At 35.0% G+C, this 23,445-nt stretch overlaps 1 protein-coding gene across 4 annotated transcripts in view; it reads right to left on the bottom strand.

Moving 5' to 3' along the window:
* The window catches only part of POU2F1 (POU class 2 homeobox 1), a 164,690-nt gene that overhangs the window by 5,759 nt on the left and 135,486 nt on the right, over positions 1-23,445 (bottom strand). For all 4 annotated transcript variants that reach the window (XM_012783849.2, XM_076000357.1, XM_076000358.1 and 1 more), the window contains 5 exons: positions 20,854-21,027; positions 15,731-15,872; positions 14,376-14,515; positions 13,187-13,366; positions 11,670-11,775 (listed from right to left, as the gene is read on the bottom strand). In XM_012783849.2, the coding sequence (XP_012639303.1) occupies positions 11,670-11,775; positions 13,187-13,366; positions 14,376-14,515; positions 15,731-15,872; positions 20,854-21,027 (742 nt within the window). The remainder of the gene's footprint in view (positions 1-11,669; positions 11,776-13,186; positions 13,367-14,375; positions 14,516-15,730; positions 15,873-20,853; positions 21,028-23,445) is intronic.

The raw sequence follows: 23,445 nt of genomic DNA, 5'->3' as shown, positions 1-23,445 counted from the left end.
GAAAATCAAAACAACAAGGACAAGAAAAACTGCACATTAAATACCTTTCTAAGAATTGTCAACAATATACAGAGATAAGTATATAAATAAATAACTAAAGTTATATGTCTAGATGGCTTGCTTGCATTAGAAAATTCATTTAGCTCTCAAAAGTCCACTGTGGTAAACCTTTTCTTATTTATGGAAAAAACAACATACAATGATACTATGAATCTCATAAAAGCACATAAAATGAGGATCTATGAAATTATTATTTGCATGGCCTTAAAAAAATCAAGGTGCCTGAATCTGTGTTTAAGAAGAAGAACAAATGTTTGGATATAAATGACTAATTGACATTAAAAATACCATTACTAACACTAAAACACATTCACTGGGATTATTTCATGTTCAAGATCAGCTCTGCCTAACAAAAATACAATACATATGTAATTTCAAATATTCTAATAGCCCCATTGAAAATAGTAAAAAAAAAAAAGTGAAATTAATTTCAATTATGTATTCTACTTAACCTAATATATCCAAAATATCATTTCAAGATAAAATCAATATTAAAAAATAGTTTTCCTTTTTCCTAAGTCTGGAAATGGTATGTATTTTATAATTACCGCACATCTAAATTTGAATTAGCCACATTTTAAGTGCTCAAAAGCCACTTGTGGCTAGTGGATGACATATTAGATACTAAAGATCTGAAATATGTCTGGAAGTTAGGCCCGCAGGGACCCAGAGGCAAGTGTGACTTAAAGAATGTTAAGTTACTCTGCCTCTAGTAGAAATGGCTCATAAGGCTCTCATGGGATAAATAACCTTCCACATAGCAGAAGACGCCAACTGTCCCCAGTGAGCTGTAATTTTGATGCTACCTATAAAGGACAGTATGTAAAGAACAGGCCCTCTTATTCCAGTTATCAGTAAATGCTACATGTTACAAAAACAGGTGGTCTAGGCCGGGCGCGGTGGCTCACGCATGTAATCCTAGCACTCTAGGAGGCAAAGGCGGGCTGATCGCTCAAGGTCAGGAGTTAGAAACCAGCCTCAGCAAGAGTGAGACCCCGTTTCTACTAAAAATAGAAAGAAACTAAGTGGCCAACTAAAAATATATAGAAAAAATTAGCCAGGCACGGTGATGCATGCCTGTAGTCCCAGCTACTCGGGAGGCTGAGGCAGAAGGATCACTTGAGCCCAGGAGTTTGAGGCTGCTGTGAACTAAGCTGACTCCATGGCACTATAGCCCGGGCAACAAAGTGAGACTCTGTCTCAAAAACAAACAAACAACCAAAAAAAACAGGCTTTCTAAACTAGCTGAACTTAATTTAATGAAATTCACTATGTTGTAGGATATAATCAACCATATACAGTTGGTTCTCTGTACTTGCAGGTTCTGTTCTGTGGATTCAACCAACTGTGGATTGAAAATATTTGAAAAATAAAAAAAAATACAACAAAAATAGTATAAATTAAAAAAATACAAAATAACTACATATATAGCATTTCCATTTTATTAGGTATTATAGGTAATCTAGAGATGATTTAAGTATACGGGAGGAAGTACACATGGTATATGCAAACACTCTGCCATTTTATATAAGCAACTTGAATACCCTCGGATCTTGGTATCTGGTGGGGGTCCTGAGGATATTGATGGATGACTATATATATAAAAAGCAGAACCTAAGCAGTATTTTATCAGGAGAGAGAATTCAAAAAGACAAAAAAAATTTATAATTTTCAATATAATATAATTCTCTGAGGTATGGAAGACTTTCAATATTAAAAAACTTAGGCCGATCAAAATAAATATTTCAAACCTATGAGGGTATCACATTGAAAAAAGTTTTATGTAAAAGATAACATTTCTTTGGTGATACATCTATTACTAAGCTGCAGAACACTCTCTTCTCTCATAATAGCCTTACCACAAATTCAGGCAGTTTTTTTCTTAAAAAAATCTGTTTTGATGCCTTACTCAGGTCTATTCTAAGAACATCTAGAATTAACTTTTCTTATTTCTACTCGGTTTCTTTTTTTTTTTTTTTTTTGAGACAGAGTCTCACTTTGTTGCACAGGCTAGAGTGAGTGCCGTGGCGTCAGCCTAGCTCACAGCAACCTCAAACTCCTGGGCTCAAGCAATCCTTCTGCCTCAGCCTCCTGAGTAGCTGGGACTACAGGCATGCGCCACCATGCCCGGCTAATTTTATATATATATATATTAGTTGGCCAATTAATTTCTTTCTATTTATAGTAGAGACGGGGTCTTGCTCTTGCTCAGGCTGGTTTCGAACTCCTGACCTCAAGCAATCCGCCCGCCTCGGCCTCCCAGAGTGCTAGGATTACAGGCTTGAGCCACCGCGCCCGGCCACTACTCGGTTTCTTTTCACATGCCACAGAGCTAGGAGAAACTTAGATATCATCTATATCAGCACTAACTCTTAATCTCCCTACCTCCTACAGTGCTGCACAAAAGTGGTTATGTGCTTGCTGAATGAATGAGGCAAACATGTCTTTCTTATTGTTAATTGACAAGGGAGGATTTATTCTTCTTTCTGCCCTTCTCAAAAATATAAATTATTTCTTCTTATTGCTGCTTCCCCTAAATATAATTACATCTTTGTGGATATTATTAACCATATTTCCATTCTTTATTTCTTCTGTTCTGAATCTATCAGACCTATCTGTATCACTAAACACATGAAGCTGTGTTGGGTCCTGTGTTTGGCAGATTCACATACATTTTTTCACTTTTATCCTCTTTTCCTAAGACCTGTTCCTTGTCTTATAGAAAGGCAAACATCTTTTCTTATTTCTCCTCTACTGCTAAGAAATTTCAACATACTTATAACATTTCCTTGACCAATTTCTCACCTTATCTAACCTTATTTTACTGATTGGCACTACTTCCTTTCAAAGTTCTGAAATTGAAACTGCCCATTTTCATAAGAACTAATATCTTGAGGTCAAAAGGCTTACAATAGCTATTTTTTTTTACTCTCCACAACCACTTTCAAAGCATTCAGAATCTCTTTTCTAAAATCCCATACGTTTACAAAGAAAATCTCAGTTAAATTTTATCAGTGAATTTAACCTGAGTCAGGAGATGCTGACTCCAGAAACCACACAAAGTTGTTTTTTCTGGTTGTAAGTCTCCAACCACATTCTACATTCTAGGTATCTTCAATATAAATGTCATATATGCACTTATGACTTAAATGTAAGAAAATAAAAAAATATATATATATGCACTATGGTATAACAATTTAACATGATCTTTAATTCTCCCAGCCAGCAAGTCATGTTTTAATCAATATACATTTTATATGACCTTAAATTCTTGGCAACTTCACAATTTAATTACTTGGGCAACTTTAATCAGTGAACTTAGGCTTGCTGAGCCTCAATGTCCTCAACAACAGAATAAAATGCCACCACCCACTTCACAGAATTGGTAGGATGTCATATCCATGCAATGTGTACAATGTGTGTGGCACTCCCTTGTGCTTTCCACTTCTTTTTTTCAAAAAATAGCTTTACTGAGGTACAATTTATATACCATAAAATGTGCCCAATTTAAGTGTAAAATTCAATAACTTTTAATTAATTTACAGAATTGTACAACCATCACCATCCAGATTATGACATTTCCGCTTCCAAAACAGATCCTTTTGCCTGTTCATAGTCACTTCCCACTCCCACCTAGTCATCTGCTTTTTTTCTCTACAGATTTTCCCTTTTTGGACATTTCACATAAATGGAATTGTACAGTATGTACTCTTTTGCATCTGGCTTTTTTAACTTAGCATTTTGTTTTCAAGGTTTTTACATGTTGTAGCATAAATCAATACTTCATTACTTTTTATGGCTGAATAATATTCCATTGTCTAGATGTATCACATTTTGTTTATTTATTTACCAGTTACTAGGTATTAGCTTGTTTTCCAGTTTTCAACTATTACAAATAATGCTGCTGTATGAACATGTAAAAATTTTTGTGTGGAAATGCTTTCATTTCTCTTGGGGAAACTGCTAGGCAGGATGGTAAATTTATGTTGAACTTCTAAAGGAACTGCTCAAGTGTTTTCCAAAGTGGCTGTTATCATTTTACATTCCTACAAGCAATGCGTGAGAGTTACAGTTTTTCTGCATCCTTGCCAATGTTTATCATTTTTGGTGTGTTTGATTATAGCCGTTCTCATGAGTATAAAGTGGTATCTCATTGTAGTTTCAATTTGCTTTTCCCTCATGTTGAGCATCTTTCCACGTACTTATTAGTCACTCCTGTATCTTCTTTGGTAAAATGACTATTGAAATCTTTTGCCCATTTAAAAAACTGGGTTGTCTATATTCTTACTATTGAGTTGTAAGAGTTCTTTATACATTCTAGATACAATTCGTTTATCAGATACATAACCGCAAATGTCTTCTCCCAGTCTGTGGCTTGTCTTTTCATTTTCTTTCAGGTTGTCTTCCGAAGCACAAAGATTTTAATTAAGTCCAATTTATCTTTTTTTTTTTTTTTTCTTTTATGGATTGTGCTTCTGGTGCTGTATCTATGAACTCTTTACCTGACCCAGGGTCATGAAAATTTTCTCCTACTTTTTTTTCTAAAAACTTTATAGTTTTAGCTCTTACATCTGAGCCTTTGATCCATTTTAGTTAATTTTTGTGTATGGTATGAGGTAAAGATCTGAATTCATCCTTGTGTATATGGATATCCAGTTGTCCTAGAATAATTTGCTGAAGACTACACTTTTCTCTATTGAATAGCCTTGGCATGTTTGTCAAAATTCAATAGAGCATAAATTTAAAGGTTTGTTTTTCAACTCTCAATTTTGTTCCATTTAATCTATATGTCTAGCTCTATGTGAATATTATACTGTCTTGATTATTGTTGCTTTATAGTAAGCTTTGAGATCAGGACCTGTAAGTCTTCTAACTTCATTGTTTTTCAAAATTATTTTGGCTATTCTGGGTCCCTTCCATATATATTTTGGAAAGAGTTTATCAATTTTTCAAAACAAAACAAAAAAACCCTGTTGGAATTTTGACTATGATTTTGAGATGATCCTGTGGTTTATGTCCTTTCTTCTACTACTATAGTATGGCATGTTAATTAACGTTCACATATTAAACCAACCATACATTCCTGGGAAATAAATCCCCTTTGGTCATGATGTATAATCTTTTAATTTTCTTTATGTTGCTGGGTTTGATTTGCCAGGATCCTGTTGAGGATTTTTATATATATTTTCATGAGAAATATAAGTCTGTAATTGTGTTTTCTTGTGATATATTTATCTAGCTTTGGTATCAGGATAATACTGGCCTCCTACAAAAATAGAGGAGGAAAGTCATTTCTCTATTTTCTGGAAAAGATTGTTGAAAATGGATTTTATTTTGTTTCTAAATATCTGAAAGAATTCACAGTTAAAGTCATCTGGGCCTAGGTTTTTTTCTTTGTGAGAAGATTAATTAATAATTCAATATTTTACTTGCTTTTGGTCTATTTAGGTTTTCTATTTCTTTTTGAATCAGTTTTGGTAATTTGTGTCTAAAAATATGTATATTTCATCTAAGCTACCTAAATTCTTTTTAGCATAAACATGTTCATAATATTCCAGTATGCCACATGACACAGTAATTCTACTCCCAAGTATATATTCAAAACAACTGAAAAAACATACACCCATATCAAACTGGCATATGAATGTTCTCTGCAGTAGTACTGAAAACAGCCCCAAACCAGAAGCAACCCAAACATCTATTAACTCATGAATGATAAACATGTGGTATATCCATATAATGAAATATTATTTAGCCATTAAAAAGGAATGGAGTACTGATATATTCTGCAACATGGACAAACTTTGAAAATACAATGATAAATTAAAGAAGCCTGAGATATTGAAAAGGCCACATATTATATAATTCCATTTATATGAAATGTCTCAAGTAGGCAATCAATAGAGACAAACAGACTACTGACTGTCAGGTGCAAGGGGAGGAATAAATAAGAACTGATAATGGGTATAAGGGTTGCTCTTTGGGTGATGGAAATAGTTTAGAATTAGATAGTGGTGATGGTTCCATAATGTTATGATTATATTAAAACCCAATAAATTATATACTTTAAAACTGTACACTAAAAAATGTGAGTTATATCTCACATAATAAAAAATACAACATTATAATCTTTTTAACTTCTGTATGTTCAGTAGCCATGTCCCGTTTTGCCGATTTTGGTAATTTGTGTCTTTCCCCCTTTTTTCCGTTGGTTAAAATTCGTTTGTCAATATTGTTGCTTTTTACAAAGAACTAATTGTTGGTTGCACTGTTTTTTTTCCTACTGCCTTCTTTGTTTATTCCATTAATTTCTGCTCTAATCTTAATTACTTCCTTCTTTCTGCTTGCTTTGGGATTAGTTTGCTCTTATTTTTCTATTTTCTTAAGGTAGAAGCTTTGGCTATTTGAGACTTTTTTTCTTATGTTTTCATCTTCATTCATTTCAAGGTGTTTTCTAATTTCTCTTGTGATGTCTTCTTTGACCCATGTGTTAGTTTAATTTCCAAATATTTGGGGATTTCTCAGATTTATTTGTTTTTATTTTTGTTTTTGAGACAGAGTCTCACTCTGTTGCCCCGGCTAGAGTGCTGTGTGTCAGCCTAGCTCACAGCAACCTCAAACTCTGGGCTCAAGCAATCCTTCTGCCTCAGTCTCCCGAGTAGCTGGGACTACAGGCATGCGCCACCATGCCTGGCTAATCTTTTTTATTTTTGGTAGAGACAGGGTCTCGCTCTTGCTCAGGCTGGTCTCGAATTCCTGAGCTCAAATGATCCACTCGCCTTGGCCTCCCAGAGTGCTAGGATTACAGGTGTGAGCTACCACCCAGCTCAGATTTCTTTGTTGATTTCTAATTTATCTTAGTTGTCATCAGGCAACATGCTTTGTACAATTTTAATTCTTTTAAATTTACTAAGACTTGTTTCATGGGTAAAAACATCTTAGGGGATGGATGTTCTATGTGTATTTGAAAAAGAATGTGTTTTCTGCTGTTGTTGGATTAAGTGTTCTTCAGATGGCAGTTAGGACAAGTTGGCCAACATTGGTCAAATCTTACATATTCTTGAATTTTGTTTTTTACTTAGTTCAAATTAATCAAATGTCTCCAACTATTATTGTTGAATTGTCTATATCTCCTTTAAACTTTGTTCATTTTTGTTTCCTGTATCTTGGGCCTCTGTTGTTTGATAGCTATATAATTATAATTGCTGTATCTTCCTGAGAAATCAACTCTTTTGCCATTATGAAACATATCTTGGAAAAACAATTGGGGTCTGAGCACGTTTAGTTGAGATGTTTAAGGCTGTGGAATTTTTTGCAAGTTTTTGAGACACATCAGAACACTTATCTTTCTGGAGGAGAAATCACAGTCATAATCATTCTTGCATTTATTCTAGAAATGTTCACCAAGCATCTTATTATGTACCATGCACTATGGGAAAATAAAGATGACCAGATCAATCAAACAAGATTTTTCTCAGAAGATAATGCGCTGAGGATATGATTTTTCCCTTTGTTTCTAAAATCCTATTCCAAATGATACCAAAGAAATATAAAAAGGGAATAAGAGCTCTGGTGACAGATATCAAAGGGCTTAAGATTTATACAGATTTGCAGAAGTGAGAAAAAGGATGAATTCAGATGGTAGAGACACCAGCTACAGTCCAGAAGGGCATAAGGCTATAACAGAGGTGGAAATTATTCACTCTTGATGGAGCCCTGAGGAGAGTCCAAGCTCAGAGTTGTCAGAAACTAACATAGGTGTAGGAGATAGGGTCAAGAATAGGGTGATTAAAAGTCTGTTCAGATAGTAACTCTGCTAGTGTGCCTTTCCCTTTCTGCACCAGACTTCTCGTATGAGCAGAACCAATGTTACCTACTGCTCTTCAAAGAAAATAAAAGTCTGACTGTGGAAGGCTACGAATTCTAGTGTAGGCACTGGAATGCACGAGCAGAGATCCTCCTCGTTTTGAGAAAGTGTGAGGGTAAAGTCTTGCTTGCCTCCTACTCGTATACCTTGAAATAGTTTGGCAGTTCTCTCTCCAACAGTCACAGCCCACTGCTAGCCCTCCATTCAGAGAAGGGGACTGTTGAGTTACGGAAGGTACACAATGGCAAAGAAATCCCTTACAATCTATTGACATTAAGTAATACAGTCTTACATTCATCAGTATGAATAACCAAAACTCACCAGCCAATGAAAAACCCAACAATACAAAACAAATGGCACAAAATGAATAAATAGAGCCAATGCTAGAAAACAACAGTTTACAAAAACAAAGACAAATTATCACAGTTGAAGAAAAACATTACTTCAGATTGAAAAATACTCTCTGAAGACCAATGAGGACAATTTTCTTTTTAATGCTTAACAATTAAAAAAAGAAATAGATTTAGGGGGTACAAATGTTTTTTTCTTACATGGATGAATGGTATTAATATAGTGGAGAAGTCTACGCTTTTGGTGTACTCGTCACCTGGATAGTGTATACTTTTTATCCAGTAGGTAATTTTTCAACCCACACCTCACTTCCAGAGTCTCCAGTGTTCATTATGGAGGACAAATTTTAAAAGGCCCAATCCTTGCAACCTCCTAGTGAAATTTCAGAACATTAAGGATAAAAAGATCCTTAAAGTTTACAGAGAGAAAAAACAATCAAGAAAAGAGACTGAAACCAGACCTTTCATTAGCATTACTAGATGCTAAAACACAACAAAGGAATACTTTCAAAGTTCAAAGAAAAAGTAATTTTGCACCTAGAATTCTATTACTGAACAAACTAGTACTTGGAAATTTTACCTTCCATGTAGCCTTTCCAAATAAAGAAAAAAATTACTTGAGAATGTGTTCCAGACAAACAACAAGGAATCAAGGATAGAGGAAGACATGGAATCTAAGAAACATTGGATCTAACTCACAAATACAACAAAAAGAAATTAAAATAAGCAACCACAGGAATCCCAAGGTCTTCAAGAAGAAAATACATTCCATTAGATAAGTGGTATGATTAAGATGCTGGATGTCTTTAATAAATAATGCAGTAAAGGAATATGCTACTTTTGTCAACAGAGAAAAAGAAAGGCAGTATAGAAACGTCAGAAGAAAAGAAGCGATATAAGAAAGGCACAGTCCAAAGTGGGAAAAAAATTAACCTGGGGTAAGATTTGGAGCAAGTGCTAAGAAGAAAAGAAAATCTACTTGACACTGGCTCTTATAATCTTCTCTTTCAAGCAGTAATGTTTAAGTGCCATAAGATTACATTTTTCTTCCTATAGATTCAACCATTTGAGCTGGCTCTGTATAATATTTATACAAACATAATATTACTGTATTCATTTTTTATTGCTGAGTAATAAAGCACCACAAATTCAGTGGCTTAAAACAACACAATTTTATCATCTCATAGTTTTGTGAGTCAGGCACAGCCTAACTGGTCCTCTGTGAGGACATCACACGGCTGCAATCAAATGCTATACTGTACAAATACTTCAGAAATTCTATATACATATGATTCCAAGAGAAAATAAAAATTATATATGTGACTGTGTTTTTCCTATTTGAATTTCCTAGAAGGTTAAATTTCTTAATAATTAAAAAAAAATTTCATTCTAAGAAGAGTTACCAAGATTTCAGAAAATAGTCATAATTAAATCCACAGAAATGGGCTGAGTAATTAAGTTTAAGAAAATGTGATTGGTCAGTTGGATTCATCAAAAACTGATACAAATTTTTAGCTAGTTTTGGGTACGTGTGTATCCTTAAAATTGCCTTCTATTTGATTTTCCCTATATTTTAAGTAATCTGCAAAGCTACTTGTTCTTTAGGTCTAAACTAATAGAAATTTTTCTGCAAAAAAAATGGGTATCTTAGACCTAACATGACTTATAATTTGTTGGGAAGGTAAAGTTCCAGCTCATAATTTACCAGATTATTGGAAGTCAGTTTAGACAACAAGCTCCTCAGAGGCAGGAACTTCATGTTCCTGGTGCCCAGCATAAAGCCAATCAATCACTGACAATTTGCTTTTTAAGCTGAAGTGCTATACTCTAGAACAGAGGTTCTTAAAACTGGAATCCGCAGGCTCCCAAGGTATCCACAAACACCTTAGGGGCAGTGGGAGGGCTGATGGGGGTTGTTATTTATAAACATCCTTAAATTTTACTAAAAATTCTGAGTATGTCTACTTTGTAAGAAGAAAAGTCTATATAGCTTCCATATTCTCAAAGAGGTCCAACACCCAAAAGAGGTCAAGAAGTATACTGTCTAAAATAAAAATTATGAGATTTTCTAATGCTGAGAAATGTAATACAATATAAAGCCATTTATTCAACTTTTATATCACAGTTCATAGAGCAAAAGAGGTATTATGAACTTAAAACATGAGTAAGGAAAAATCAAAATCCTCGACTCTAGCTTACAGTAAGCTTGATTATGAAATATCATAAATGCACATCTTACGTACTAAGTATCACCAAAAAACATTTGATGGCAATGCTAAGTCATTTTAAACATATTTGGAAAATTTACTATTTAAAGGAGGTCAAAGGAAAAAAAATTATTTATTTTATAATGAGGTGTCAAAAAGAATACTCAAATCTGTTGAGAAGTGCAAAGTCTATTGGGAAAGACAGATGTATAAAAACAATTATTTATGACACAGGTAGGTGGAAATAAATAGTTTCCTGGGGAAGTTAAAGAGTATTTCCAAGAAAAACTAACATAAACTGGAACAGTTTTATCAATACCAATCAAGAACTATAGGCTAGGATGGACAACACTTCAGGGTGTAGGGATATTTACAAAGGTACGGATGGAGCCCTCCTGTGTGTTCAGGGTATGGTAGGTAAAAGAGTCATGGAAGATGAGGTCCAGACTGGAAATAACCTTCTATGAACTGATGAATTTGAATATTTTTCCGAATGCAAAAAATCATAGCTATTGAAAATTTTTAAGGAAAGGAGTTACTTAGAAAAAAAAATTGGTGTTTTTTTTTTTTTTTGAGACAGAGTCTCACTTTGTTGTCCAGGCTAGAGTGAGTGCCGTGGCGTTAGCCTAGCTCACAGCAACCTCAAACTCCTGGGCTCAAGCGATCCTCCTGCCTCAGCCTCCCGAGTAGCTGGGACTACAGGTATGCGCCACCATGCCCGGCTTATTTTTTATATATATATCAGTTGGCCAATTAATTTCTTTCTATTTATAGTAGAGACGGGGTCTCGCTCTTGCTCAGGCTGGTTTTGAACTCCTGACCTTGAGCAATCCGCCCGCCTCGGCCTCCCAAGAGCTAGGATTACAGGTGTGAGCCACAGCGCCTGGCCAAAAATTGGTGTTTTTTGAAAGATAACTCTGAGAGCAATGTAGAAGATGAACTAATGTGGGAAAAAACAAAAGAGGTTAAGAAAATCCTTGAGTGAAAGTATTTTTTTATGACAAAATGATGCCTGATCTTTTTTAAAGTTCACGTTTTCATTCATAACTTTTTTTTTTTTTAAAGCAATCCATATCTTTAGGTAATACCTTATCCCGCAATTAATGGCAGATTCTCACAGAAACCTATCATGGGTCTCCCGTGTACCTAGCAGCGGTGTGGCCTCGCTGCTGCTTCACTGCTTACCTGTAACCGGGAGATTAGTCACGGCAGCACTGGTTAGAGGGAGGACAGGGCTGACCGTGAGGGTAGTTGCTGCGCTGCTTGTCACAAGGCTTGGTGTGGTTGCCACCTAGAGGTCAGAAATGAAAATGAGGACAAAGCACCTTAAACAAAACTTTAAAATTTCAACCCATATTGTGGACTTACTTTGCCTATCAACTTTTAAAAACTCAATGTACAACAGAATAAAATAAAAGGGCCTAAGAGGAAATGATTTTATAATCCCTCTTTGATTTTGGAATTGAGAAACTTGGCATCCTATGTTGGAAAGTTGCTACTAGAAGATGATTTTTCACTGGTATCACAAATAGCTTTGCCCAGGTTTTAAAAATAAATAGTAAGAAACATTCCTAAATTTGACTGTTGAGTCAGATACACTCTAAGTCAGTAAGAAATATACTAATTATCAACTTTACCTAAAAAGAAAACTATCTGACAGGATCAGGGAATCTGGGGTTGATGTATTCCTTTATTTTTGCCTCTGTAGGGGCAGAATTGCTTTGTGTTTGTTTTTAATGACATGAAATTATGAAAAGAATGTGAAGCAAATTTTTTAAAAAACTAAGTTTCTCTTTGAAATAAAAAATTTTACCACAGTTCTGCAAGATAGTCTTCCATTTAGTACAAATAAACCTAAAACATAAAAGTTACCTATACAAAATTATTATTTAATAACTATCTTTTTCATAACTATCTCATGAACTTTATCATTAAAGACCCACCATTTAACAGCCATAAATTTCACTAAAACTAATATGTGCTTTTAAAGGTGACTTTAGTTTTAAAAGCCTTCCAGTGTGGAATGATATTCAAATAAAATGAAAACAAATTAACCAAAAAGGAACAGAAATGCAAACTCAACAATCTTCTCATCTTTTGAATTCTGGTTGGCAGTACTAAAAATCAAAGGAGTCACATGACTACTCTATGCCCTTTCTAGGAATAATATTCTAATGCAAACAGCAGAAGTTACTCAATGAGATTACACACGAAAAGGGCTGCATGGTGTTTCAGAGTGAGATGATTGTCTTAATAGGAGTTCAGAGCTGAAGGTTACCTGGGAATTTATTGTCACTTAATCATGTAAGTGTCAGTTTTAATAAATTGGGCTTTAGGCCTCAACATGAATAAAAACTAACTAAAGATTTCCTCAGATAACTGGAATCAACAGCAAATTTACTCCCATGGTTACAGAGTAACCTAATAAACCACAACAGAAAAGTGTATAATGGAAATGCAATGAAACAAGAAAGAATTACAATTCTTCACTTTAAAAAATAAGACAGATCAGAAAGTTTTTAGTTCAATAACATGAGATTTCATTACCTTGGTAACAACTAAAATACAGTTTTATTGACACTCATTCAACGTGAATATATACAGTAAATTCATAACTGTTATGAAATAAATTGATTAAACAGGTCATTTGTAAAATTAAAAACTAGCCATTGAGCTTGTGCTCCCCTATTTTATATGCTTACCAATGAGGTTGGGCTGGGGAAAATTGCTTTGATAGGTGAGCTGCTGGTCCCACCACTGCTTGGTGGGTTGATTCTTTTTTCCTTCTGTCGGCGGTTACAAAACCAAACACGAATCACCTCCTTTTCCATATTGAGCTGATCAGCAATCATAGTGATCTCTTCCGAGGTAGGCTTTTGATTCTTAAGGAGAAAAAAATGTCATCTTTTGAAATAACTTTTTGAACTACTGGCATAATCATGTCAGAATATAAATAAACAAATGTGGAAGGACAAGTCAGAAAATGAAGCCAGGATATATATGACCATATCGGGCCACTTTCAACACAGAGCTTCTGTAGATAGATGTTTTAATGAACATTACACTTACTAAAATTTATCCATATTAACTAAGTTCTTATATATTTACATTTTTTCATTTTAAGGTCTTTTAATCCTGAATAAAATTAACAAAATACCAAAATAACCTTATGAATTAATAGGAATTTAAGTTTTCTCTGTGCTCCATGCTATCTAACTTGGAGCTCACAATAAGCCTGTGAGGCAAAAAAAGCAGGTATTTCACAGATGAAGGAACTTCATCTTAAAGAAATCAAGTGATTTGCTTAAGTACGCAGTTAATAAGACTTCTAATTCAGTGTCTTCCCAAGGTGCTCAAGCCTTTTCTGAATTAGAGAAGTCAAAATTTTGTTGAAAGCTTTGATTATGATATTGCCTAGTACAAAAAAGAAATTGACAAATATCTGTTGCATTAACTTAAACTCCATAACCTAATATTCAAGGTCTCTGGTGTTCTGGTCCCAAACTACAGGCATATAGATACTAGAATTTAGCCTACCAAACTACTTGTGTTTCTCCTGATAAAAATCCATGGTTCCCTCCCTGGATCCCTCTGCTTGAAGTGCTTCCCTCCCACCTTTTCCAGTGTGGGATTAATTCCTACGCATCCTACGGCAGCTGCCACCTCTCTCACACTAAGTGCTCACATGGATGTGACTCTGGTCTCTCCTGAACCCTGCAGAACTCTGATTCTGTCTCCTATGTCAGTAACTTACTTACTTCATTTATTTTTTCCATTATGTTATAAGCAACCACAAGGACAGAGGCTGATATGTCATCTTTTATCATCTACAATTTCTAACAGTACTACACAGACAATCCCACGTACATGAAAAGTAAAAACCTCACTGACCTCCAAGAAACTCTTCTCTAAGGCCACACGAATGTTGGTCTCTATGCTGGTGCGTTTCTTCCTCCTACGGTTCAAGCCCTCAATTCCTGGAGAATTCAGGGCACTTGGGCTGGAGAGGGCCGAATCAGATGAGAGGTTCTCTGTAAGAATGAAGAAAACACAAAAATAAAATTAGCTGAACATAATGATTCATGTGTATAATACACATGTTAACGACAAAAAATTTGACAAAATAAGCTATAACCAAACATGAAAAATTTTCATATAACCTAATTAAAATACTGTTTACTATTATGAATCTTTCTACTGCCCTTAATGGTGTTCTTTGTTCCAGGATAGTTGACTATATTGTCACCACTACTTTTTGATTTGTTTCTGAGAAAGCAGAAGTTTACTATTCTTACCCTTAAACTCAGCTCTACCTCTTTCAGTTCTGCGCTTATATTATATTTGTTTGTTTATGAACTCTGGGAATAAAAGTCTTTTGGAAATTTTTGAATGTTTAATATTTATCTTGTAAATGACCTCTCATTTCATTGGTATAATCTAGGGTAAAAAAAAAAAAGAAAGAAATACTTATAAATTCTTTAAAGTTAAAACATGGTTCTGCCATTTAACCATTTAATAACACTGGGCATGTCATACACATCTCTGAGTTTCTTTCTGCTACATGTAAAATGAGATGGATGGAACAGATTGGTGATTCTCACCTGTGGAACTCAGGAAGATTACAGATGGCCTCCCATAGCTACTGAAGCAAACTGTCTAAGGATGGGTGTCTCAGGTTTGTCTTTCCCAAAGGCCTAATTTTTGTTCACATCTGCAATGAGGACCATAGTCCAGGGGATCTCTACAGCTCTCACAGTCTATGATTCTGTGACTCAAAATCCAAATCTTCCAAAAGGAAATTTCAGCACACACACAAAAAAGTTAAAACAGCGGTCCAACTTTTTGTATGAAATATATGGTCATTTTAAATAAGCAAACCAGAAATATTAGCAGGAACAAGTCTTATGATAATTCATCAAAGAAGAAACAATAACTTGTTCTTTGGGTTTATCTAAATACATAGGCCTTCTTATCCCGTTCCTTCAACTGTCTGTGTATCCCTAACCCTGGCTCAAATATAAGAAATATTTCAAGGCTACAAGTTATTGCTGATTATTTACACTGTAATTACTAGACTATTTAAATGAATTAGCTTTCTGATTTACATAGCCATAATTTATAATGATCCTCCCAGGATTAGTAAGCTTCAAGGTTCTTCAGTATCAATAATATAGTAAGAAATATAAATGCCAATTTATATAATAATCCCAATGAACAATGAAGGAATGTCCTGTATATTCACTTACCTGCATCATTTAGCCACTTCTCTAAAAGTGGCTTTAACTTGCACATGTTCTTAAAGCTGAGGTTCAAGGCTTCAAAGCGAGAGATGGTAGTTTGGCTGAAGTCATTTCCATAGAGTTTCCCCATAGCAAGCCCAACATCACCCTGCACAATAATACGGAGCAGCAGAGGGGAGAGGAAAATAGAGAAAAAGTCATCTTACTAACGTTTACAGCCATCACTCTGGACTGTCACTCCAAGGACTGCTCTCATTCCTCTTTTGGGTCTCACATAAACTCCATTCCTCAGCCAGGCACAGCACTCCAGTGAGGACTTTCTTAGGCTTTGATCAGGACAGTGTTCAACACTGTCCCACATACTTTCCATCTTCTTGCTACCTTATGTAATAATCAAGATACCAAAATTGCTACTAAGTAACAAAAGATAGGGCCTATAGTCTAACAAGCCTCTTAATTGATGCAACCAAAGCGATTTAAGTAATCTTTAAAAATCAATTTATCCATATCACCTACAGGGATTAGATACAAACTGTCTAGATAATCCTTGGTATTTCTGAATTAACCAAACTTCTCATAAATCACTTTAAAATTTAGAAATGATCTCTCTTTTTTTTCTCTATATAAAGTATTTCTGGAAGCTGTGAAAAAAATCTATTTTCACCCTTAGTTTGGATTTCAAAGTTGGTTACAAAAAACAGGTATTCTAAAAGGCCACTTTTGTAACCATTACAGAGATAGAAATTCACAGTAGAGAGGTTTGACCCATTTAGTTAAACCTTCATGGGCACTGGAAACTTGGTAACCTTACAGCAATAGAACAATGATCCCCTGAATATATTACAAAAGATGTCTTTCTCTATAAGCCTATAACCTTTGAAATGTATACAGTGCTTCTCTTCTAGCTGAATATCTCTTGTTCAAGCTAGAAAAAGCCATATCTTAATGGTTATTTTATATACAGGTAATAGAAGCTCATGGAGTTTAAATGATTTATCAACTCATTTCAATTAGTTTAGTGACAGGGCAGAAAGGCAACAACATTCTGGTCCAAAGTACTACACAACTAATTCTATGACAAGATACCCAACTCCCAACTATCCTGGCAACATTTATTTTGAGTTGAGATTATTCCGGTCCTTTGATTCCTGGCCCCACATCCATGTTTTGGATATTACATTGTTTATTAGCACCTGCATTAGGTGGCAGTTGAGGAAACAAAAGAACATTTTTTTCAGAGTCCATTTTCTTACTGGTGAGTAACTTCTGATAAAAAGTTAAATAGAGGAGCAATGTTGGAACTATAAGATAAAATGAGGCATCGAGAATACTTGAACATCAAGTGATCTATATCTTATGCTTTTGTATAGGATAGTCACCAGCCATGTGTGGCTGCTTAAATTTAAATTAATTAAAATCAAATAAATTAAAAATTTGGTTCCTCAGCACCGCTAGCCCTTCCAAGTGCTCAATAACCACAAACAGTGGCTACTGTATTGGACAACACAAATACAAAACATCCCCACAATCACGGAAAGTTTTAATGACAGCTCTGAATATACTCTAACTAGAACTGACGTGCACTGTTTATTGATTTCCTTCCAATTGCAGTAAAACTGAAAGAACCAGAATAATGTAAGTGGGGCATAAATGCCATCCATATATTTTATTCTATATGTATAAAAAGATCTAAAGATATAGATGGATATGTTTATCTGTACCTATATCTCTATATATCTATTAAATGCTACTTCATTCGATCCACAAATATTCACTAACTGCCTATTATATATCAAGCACTGAACTTAAGCTTTGTGTATCACATATATTCATGTCTTGGTCACTTTATCTGTTTAGATTATAGCTTTCCTAGAAACAAGGGCCAACTAAACTTCATAATTATGTAAGGATAAGACCTTTTGCAGCAGTTAGATGGCAGTAAGTGTTTTCTGGCATTGTAACTGCACAACGTACTACCAATTTATCACAAACTTCTATAATATCTTATATAAAATAATAATTGTAACAAGTAAACAAAACATAAAATATCTATTCAAAAATCACATCAGAGTAAGTATAACAAACAATACCCTTAGGTGGTACCTGGAAATAAAGCCATTAACTATTAGTAACTAGAACCACAGCAATAAATGACAAATCCACTTAATTGAGATTTATAATATAATGCTATTTCACATTTAAATTATTTAATTGAATAAAAAGTAATAGGTCTCTCAGTTAACATACTAATTTTCATTAATTTGGTATATGCTTGGCTTGGTGCTCTTGTAACTCACAATGGTTTTGCATCATCCTTCACAAAAGTAAATATTTTAAGCAGCTAATTCATACATAATCTGAACTATATTAAATCCCTTCAATATTTTTAAAGAGTAAAAGGAAAAAAGGAACAAAGACTAGCACTAGGAAATAATGGATGTACCTCATGTAATAAGTGTATTATATACTATGACATGCTTTCTAATTATGCAATGTCATCTGTAGTAACCTTTAATAAGCAATTATATAATAACTGTTTAAAACATCCAATAACATGTATATTTAACACAGAGAATTGGGATTTGTTTCAACAAATATAACTTGAATGTCTAACTCTGTGTATGTGTGTGCATATACATATAAAAAAACTGGATACAAAGCAACCTTTGAATAACTACAAGTGAGGTATTAGACCTAAAAACAGAGGTTGATTGGCTGATTTTCCCATCCTGCAGCAGTAGCAGTCAAAGTTTGTGAACCAATGCCACTGCTGCATCATAGCCATTTTGAAAAATAAGAAATGGTCATGCCAAAAAATAGGATAACCATAAAGCAAAACATCAGACCACAAGGAAGGTCCTTTATGTGGAGGGGGAGGAGCAGGAGGGAGAAACATAATACTGGCAATATATTGGATCAAATGCCACAGAAAAGCAAACCATTATGTGAGAGAATGTTAAAGATTTTTAGAAGTCGTAACATCTTTGGCATGTCATTTAGGCAAGAATCATCCCAAGGAACACAAAAGTATGCTGTGCTAATATAGTCTAACACCCGAAGCACTGCTAAACATGCTAACTTTACGTTTATTTCAGCTTATCAACTTACTCATATCAATCTAGTTTTATCTTTAGCTTTTTAAAGCTAAAGGTAAGGCTGGTCGCAGTGGCTCACGCCTGTAATCCTAGCACTCTGTGAGGCTGAGACGGGCAGATTGCTCCAGGTCAGGAGTTAGAAACCAGCCTGAGCAAGAGCTAGACCCTGTCTCTATTATAAATAGAAAGAAATCATAGGCCGGGCGCAGTGGCTCACGCCTGTAATCCTAGCACTCTGGGAGGCCGAGGTGGGAGGATTGCTTGAGGTCAGGAGTTCGAAACCAGCCTGAGCAAGAGCAAGACCCCGTCTCTACTATAAATAGAAAGAAATTCATTGGCCAACTAATATATATAGAAAAAATTAGCGGAGCATGGTGGCACATGCCTGTAGTCCCAGCTACTCGGGAGGCTGAGGCAGTAGGATTGCTTGAGCCCAGGAGTTTGAGGTTGCTGTGAGCTAGGCCGACGCCATGGCACTCACTCTAGCCTGGGCAACAAAGTGAGACTCTGTCTCCAAAAATAAAAAAGCTAAAGGTAAGATCACTTAGATGTTTCAAAAATATTAAAATGTTCTATAATTTTTTTCATAACTGAAACTACTTACAAATGTAACTGCATTTCCTTTAAAATTATATCTATTTTAAAATCATTTTATGTTTCCAATATACAATTAGTTTCTTTAAACAAAAATAAATTTCCAAAGAGATATATGTCTATTCCCCAAAATCCCTAGAATACATGCAGGGATGTCATCCTGGTTTTTGACCCACTAACGTAGGTGGAGCCTTACTGTACTTTCAACACAAAATAATTTGAATAGTATTTAAGCGGTGGCTTAAACACTCCAAACATCAGGTCTTTCCCCATTCCATAAAAACACCCAAACCAATCCTCCAAGAAACTTCATTTTTTTCACCTAATGATCCTAAATCATTTTAGCTGACATTTAAAAAATTAATTTGGATTTTGATTAATTTCAGTTTTTCATTTTCAATAGATTGTTATTTGATTAGTTTCAGTACAGCTTTAGAGAATGTGCATGCATGTCTCTATTAGCCTCCTCTCTCCCCCAAAACTATTTTTAAACAAGCCTTTCAAACTTTTCCTCTTTTAGTTATTATAAAAGACCTTGTAATTTTTACTCTGTCAACCTTACATATGCAACACTAAGGTCTACAACCAGATGTTCTTCAAATAACAAAACCCTCAGTATAGTCATATCATTCCCCAATATAATCTTTTAAAACTCTCACAATTTATTGATACATTAATAATTATGATTTCAGAGACCTGTGTTCTGAAGAAATCTTAAAGGTTTAACTTAACATTAAATGATAAACTTATAATTAAATGTATACAATATTCTAAAACTATAAATGCAGGAAATGGCTAACAAAAAGGTACAGTTTAAGACCAAAAACAACATGGCTGAGAAACATTGTTCCTTAGAAGCCTCTTTTGACACATAAAGCAAATACAGTTGTCTCTTGGTATGCATGGGCGATTGGTTTCAGGACCCCTCTCAGATACCAAAAACCATAGATGCTGTAATCCTCAAGAGCAGGGGTCCTCAAACTTTTTAAACAGGGGGCCAGTTCGCTGTTCCTCAGGCCGTTGGAGAGTGTGGCACACATTCCACACATGGGCCTGGGACGAGTCGGCTGCTAAGCAGGACAGGCAGCGGCGGCAAAAACACCCGGCGGGCCGTAGTTTGAGGACGTCTGCTCAAGAATATAAAATGGTGTATTTATATATAACCTATGCACACCTACCTATACACTTTAAATCATCTCTAGATTACTTATAATACTTAATACAATATAAATGCCACAGTTGTTACACTTTATTGTGTAGGGTATAATGACAAGAGAAGAAAATCTGTACATGACACAACCACCCATTATTTTCCCCCCTCTGAATATTCTGAATCAACGGTTGGCTGAATCCACAGATGTGGAAACCAGGGATACAGAGGGCCAACTGCGTTTAGACCTGCCAAGGGGGGAAATCCAACTAAGAGTGGGTTCATCCTACCTGAGTAAATCCAAGTTTGATTCGTCTTTGTTTGAAGGTCTTGGCAAACTGCTCAAGCTCCTCAAGGTCACTGGGCTCCTCCAAGCTGGGAGTATCAATTCGCTTTGGTGTTGACTGGCTCTGTGGAAGTGTCTGAATTGGGGTTGCTGCTATTGTGCGTGTTGGGGTTGCTGGCTGTTGCAGAAGGAACAGAATGATAAGAACAAACATACAAACAGATGTTTAAGTTTTACAACTGGAATGTGCTACAAGTGAACAACTTAAGGAAACAGCTATATTCATGGAGAGTGATGAAAATCATGTAACACTTCCAAATGTACAACCTAATGTTCAGTGGGAAAAGCAGACTATGAAATTCTGTTTAGTATAATTACAGTTAAGGATAAGCATGTAATTCTATAGAAAAAAACCTGAATACACAAAAATGAAATACATTATATCTGGGTTTCCAAAAGGTCTGAATAAATGTCTTATGCCTTTAAATAAATTATTTTAAAAAATCTGTTTCATAAATATGCCACTTACACTGTAGAAACAATAAAGACCATATCTGTCTTGTTTATCACTATCACATCTCCAACATGTGACATTATTATAAAAATAGTATTATAAGATTATTTAAACTATTTTAAGGGGAAAAAATAAATCATTTGTTGTTTAAATAATTTAGGTTTCATTTTGCGGATTTGTTCAAGTTTTTTTCCACAGATCTACATTTCTAAACCTTAACTTAATTATGGCATGCATTTTTTTACACAGTTTTTCTCATTTAACATTGCTTTAACTTTTTTCTATGGCATTTCAGTCTTCATAATAATCCTTTTCAAAAGCTGACTGAGGCAATATCATAATTTATTTAACCAGTTCTTAATTACTGGACACTTTTCATTTATGCTTTCACTAACATAGATAATACCACAATGAAAAGCTTTATACATATTAGTTATTTTTTCTACCTATGTACGTAATTAGTTCTTTGAGATAACTTCACAGTTGATTTTCTGGTAACAGGATAAACAATTTCATGGCATTTTTTTTTTTTTTTTTTTTGAGGCAGGGTCTCACTCTGTTGCCCAGGCTAGAGTGCAGTGGCATCATCATAGCTCACAACCTCAAACTGCTGAGCTCAAGTTGTTCTCTGATCTCAGCCTCCCAAGTAGCTGGGACTACAGACGTGTGCCACCACACCTGGCTAATTTTTAAAACATTTTTGTAGAGATAGGGTCTCCGTATGCTGTTCAAGCTGGTCTTGAGCCCTGGCCTCAAGTGATTCTCCTCCGTCTCCCAAAGTATTGGGATTATAGGCATGAGCCACCAAGCCCAGCCAACAATTTCATGGCTTTTAATACACACTGCAATGTTGGTGCCCACTATACAATGCTAGTTTCCTCCACATGATTTATGTCAGTAGTTTTAAAAAATGTTTTGCTAATTCAGGGAGTAAATGGTACTTCATACCTTACTGCTGCCTTAATTTATATTTCTCTTACTACTCAAAGTTGAAATTTTCGTATGTTAATTATTATCTGTATTTCCTGGATTTGAATTGGATTTATGTCTTTAATCCATTTATATATTAATGATATACTTATTCTTTTTTTTTTTTTGTTTGTTTGTTTTTTTTGAGACAGAGTCTCGCTTTCTTGCCTAGGCTAGAATGAGTGCTGTGGCGTCAGCCTAGCTCACAGCAACCTCAAACTCCCGGGCTCAAGTGATCCTCCTGCCCCAGCCTCCCGAGTAGCTGGGACTACAGGCACGAGCCACCATGCCCGGCTGATTTTTATATTATATATATTAGTTGGCCAATTAATTTCTTTCTATTTTTATGGTAGAGACGGGGTCTCGCTCAGGCTGGTTTTGAACTCCTGACCTTGAGCGATCCGCCCGCCTCGGCCTCCCAGAGTGCTAGGATTACAGGCGTGAGCCACCGCGCCCGGCCTATATACTTATTCTTATGCTTGATGAGATCATCAAATGTTATAGACTGAGTCTTTTGTCAATGCAAATAATTTTTCCTATCTGCTTTTTTCCTTTTATTTTTCAGTATACATAAGCTTTAAGCTATCATTTGGCTGAGCTTCTTATTTTCCTTTCCAACATCATCTGTTGCTTCAAATCTAAGGAGGCCTACTTTATTTTTTCCACTATGATAAAACTCCTTTTAATCTATCAGTTTATTCAATGTATTTTTAAAACATTTAATTACTTAAATCCTTCTAAAGTTTTTTGGGGGGCATGAGAGTATAGGCTCTTTTTAAAAAGAAAATATTAAATTTTCTTATTAGACAAGACTATTCTGTTCTCCTCACAAACCTTGAGTGGAACACAGGCCTCTGAGTGTTCACTAGTGAGAGGTACTACTTTGACTCTATCTTAATTGCTTAGTTGATCCTGCCTGTGAATGGTAGCCCAGGTGAGAGACACTATAGTGTTCAATGCATAGGTCTTAAAACATTGTTAAGTTTATCCATAAGTACTATAAATTTTTTTCATAGTTTCAATTTTCAAATGATCATTGCTAATATACAGAAATATAAATGACTTTTGTATATTGACTTTGTATCCTACATACTTGCTAAACTAACTTATTCC

The sequence above is a fragment of the Microcebus murinus genome, chromosome 2 (genome assembly GCF_040939455.1).
Source record: "Microcebus murinus isolate Inina chromosome 2, M.murinus_Inina_mat1.0, whole genome shotgun sequence".
Lineage (NCBI taxonomy): Eukaryota > Metazoa > Chordata > Mammalia > Primates > Cheirogaleidae > Microcebus > Microcebus murinus.
This window is presented reverse-complemented; position numbering and strand designations above follow the sequence as displayed.